This window comes from Bactrocera tryoni, chromosome 1 (assembly GCF_016617805.1).
Source record: "Bactrocera tryoni isolate S06 chromosome 1, CSIRO_BtryS06_freeze2, whole genome shotgun sequence".
Lineage (NCBI taxonomy): Eukaryota > Metazoa > Arthropoda > Insecta > Diptera > Tephritidae > Bactrocera > Bactrocera tryoni.
The window spans coordinates 61,772,956-61,774,534 of NC_052499.1; the positions used below are offsets into that span (position 1 = coordinate 61,772,956).

The following is a 1,579-nucleotide window of genomic DNA, read 5'->3' on the forward strand; positions in this document are numbered from 1 at the left end:
TACAAAGTGCTTATGCCGTTTGTGCAGCGTTTTTATTGTTGCACGAAAGCCCTCTTTCAGGCTGAAACCAAACACGAGTACAAACATTTGAAAATTTCGTAATGCGATACGAACAAATCGACACTTATACTTGCAACGCTCATTCATTCATTCAACAAAGTAACTTTTTGAAATTCAAGAGCAACACTGAGAGCCGAACTTTCATTCATTCGAACAATTAGTAGTTTCTTTTTGAAAAGTTCAAAAATGAGTAATCATATGGAGTTAGATGAATGTATAAAAGCCTTGGCTATGAACACGACTTGCTACAGTATCGCAAGCAAAGTGCATCCGAGGTGACGCAGTTAGTTGTACGATAAGCTCAGTAAGGTTTAAAGTTATGGAAAATATTGTGAGTAGTGTTGAAACTTCCAAAGGAGTTCATAAATTTAATTTTTAAAATTCTTCATTCTAGTTTTCGCTGTTCACCTTTTTGGTGGTGTGTACGAGTCTAGGTTATGCCTCACATCATGGCTTTGATGAAACATCATATGGCGGTCATCATCCAATTGAAACTCATTCAGAGGTCTCTAAGCATGTACCGGTTAAAGTAATCGAGAAAGTGCCGCTCTCCATCCCACATCCGGTGCCTGTAAAGGTGCCCAATCTTATACGCATAGAAATACCCGAACCATATGCAGTGCATGTGCCCGTGGAACAGGAAATTCAAGTGCCCACATATAATATCGTGCCGGAGATTACCGAAAAACGTATACCCTATACTGTTGAGAAACCATATCCGGTAGAAGTGGAGCGCCCATATCCTGTAGAAGTGGTGAAACAGATAAAAATTCCCGTTCCAAAACCATACCCCGTGCCAGTAACTATTTACAAACATGTTGTGCAGAAGGATCATGGTTGGGATTAATCAAACATAATAGATGATCTACAATAATAGAAGACTGTGGGTGCCTATGGAGAAATTCTGTAGATATCTTAATGCTATTATATATGTATGTATTTATATTCAAGTATTCTATGCAATAAAAGTGGAAGATGGATTAATTTGTATACTTTGTATATTATAAAACTTTAAGTGTTTTTTTTTGAACGTGAAAAATAAGGATCCAATTACCAATGGAAACAGAAGAACGCTACAGTAGTTGCATACACTTGGAGAGCATAGAGCACACGAATGGCTTATCAAAGAATGCAGATTGAATGATCACAGTGGATGATAAGCCTTTAGACCTTGAAGGTTATCATTGGAGCACATTTGTTTGAGACATTGCAGCAAACAGTTAGTTAGTTCCGAGTTAATTCAGTGCCCGCCTTTGGTGGGTTAGGATCATAAACTGCCCGACTTATATCGATTACTTGGTATTTGTTAAAGCTTAAAAATCCCAAATAACTCCTTGGATCTCATGTATCGATTTGACTTCTTCAAACAGTTACAGTTTTTACGAACTTGACTAGTCTTAAGAGCATCGTTAAAGACCTGAATTCCAGTATTGATGCTCTGCTATCGGAGGGAATGCTTCCAGTTTTGAGGAAGGCTGCACTCCGAAGCATTTGGGGGAACTCATGAGCATCTTTGGTA

General features: G+C 38.3%; 1 protein-coding gene across 1 annotated transcript; it reads left to right on the forward strand.

The window, feature by feature from the left end:
• The first annotated feature begins 379 nt into the window (after nt 1-379).
• Nucleotides 380-907, forward strand: LOC120767051 (titin). The gene is made up of 2 exons (XM_040092905.1): nt 380-391; nt 455-907. Exons 1-2 carry the CDS (start codon nt 380-382, stop codon nt 905-907), a joined length of 465 nt encoding a protein of 154 aa, XP_039948839.1.
• Nucleotides 908-1,579: the final 672 nt, after the last annotated feature.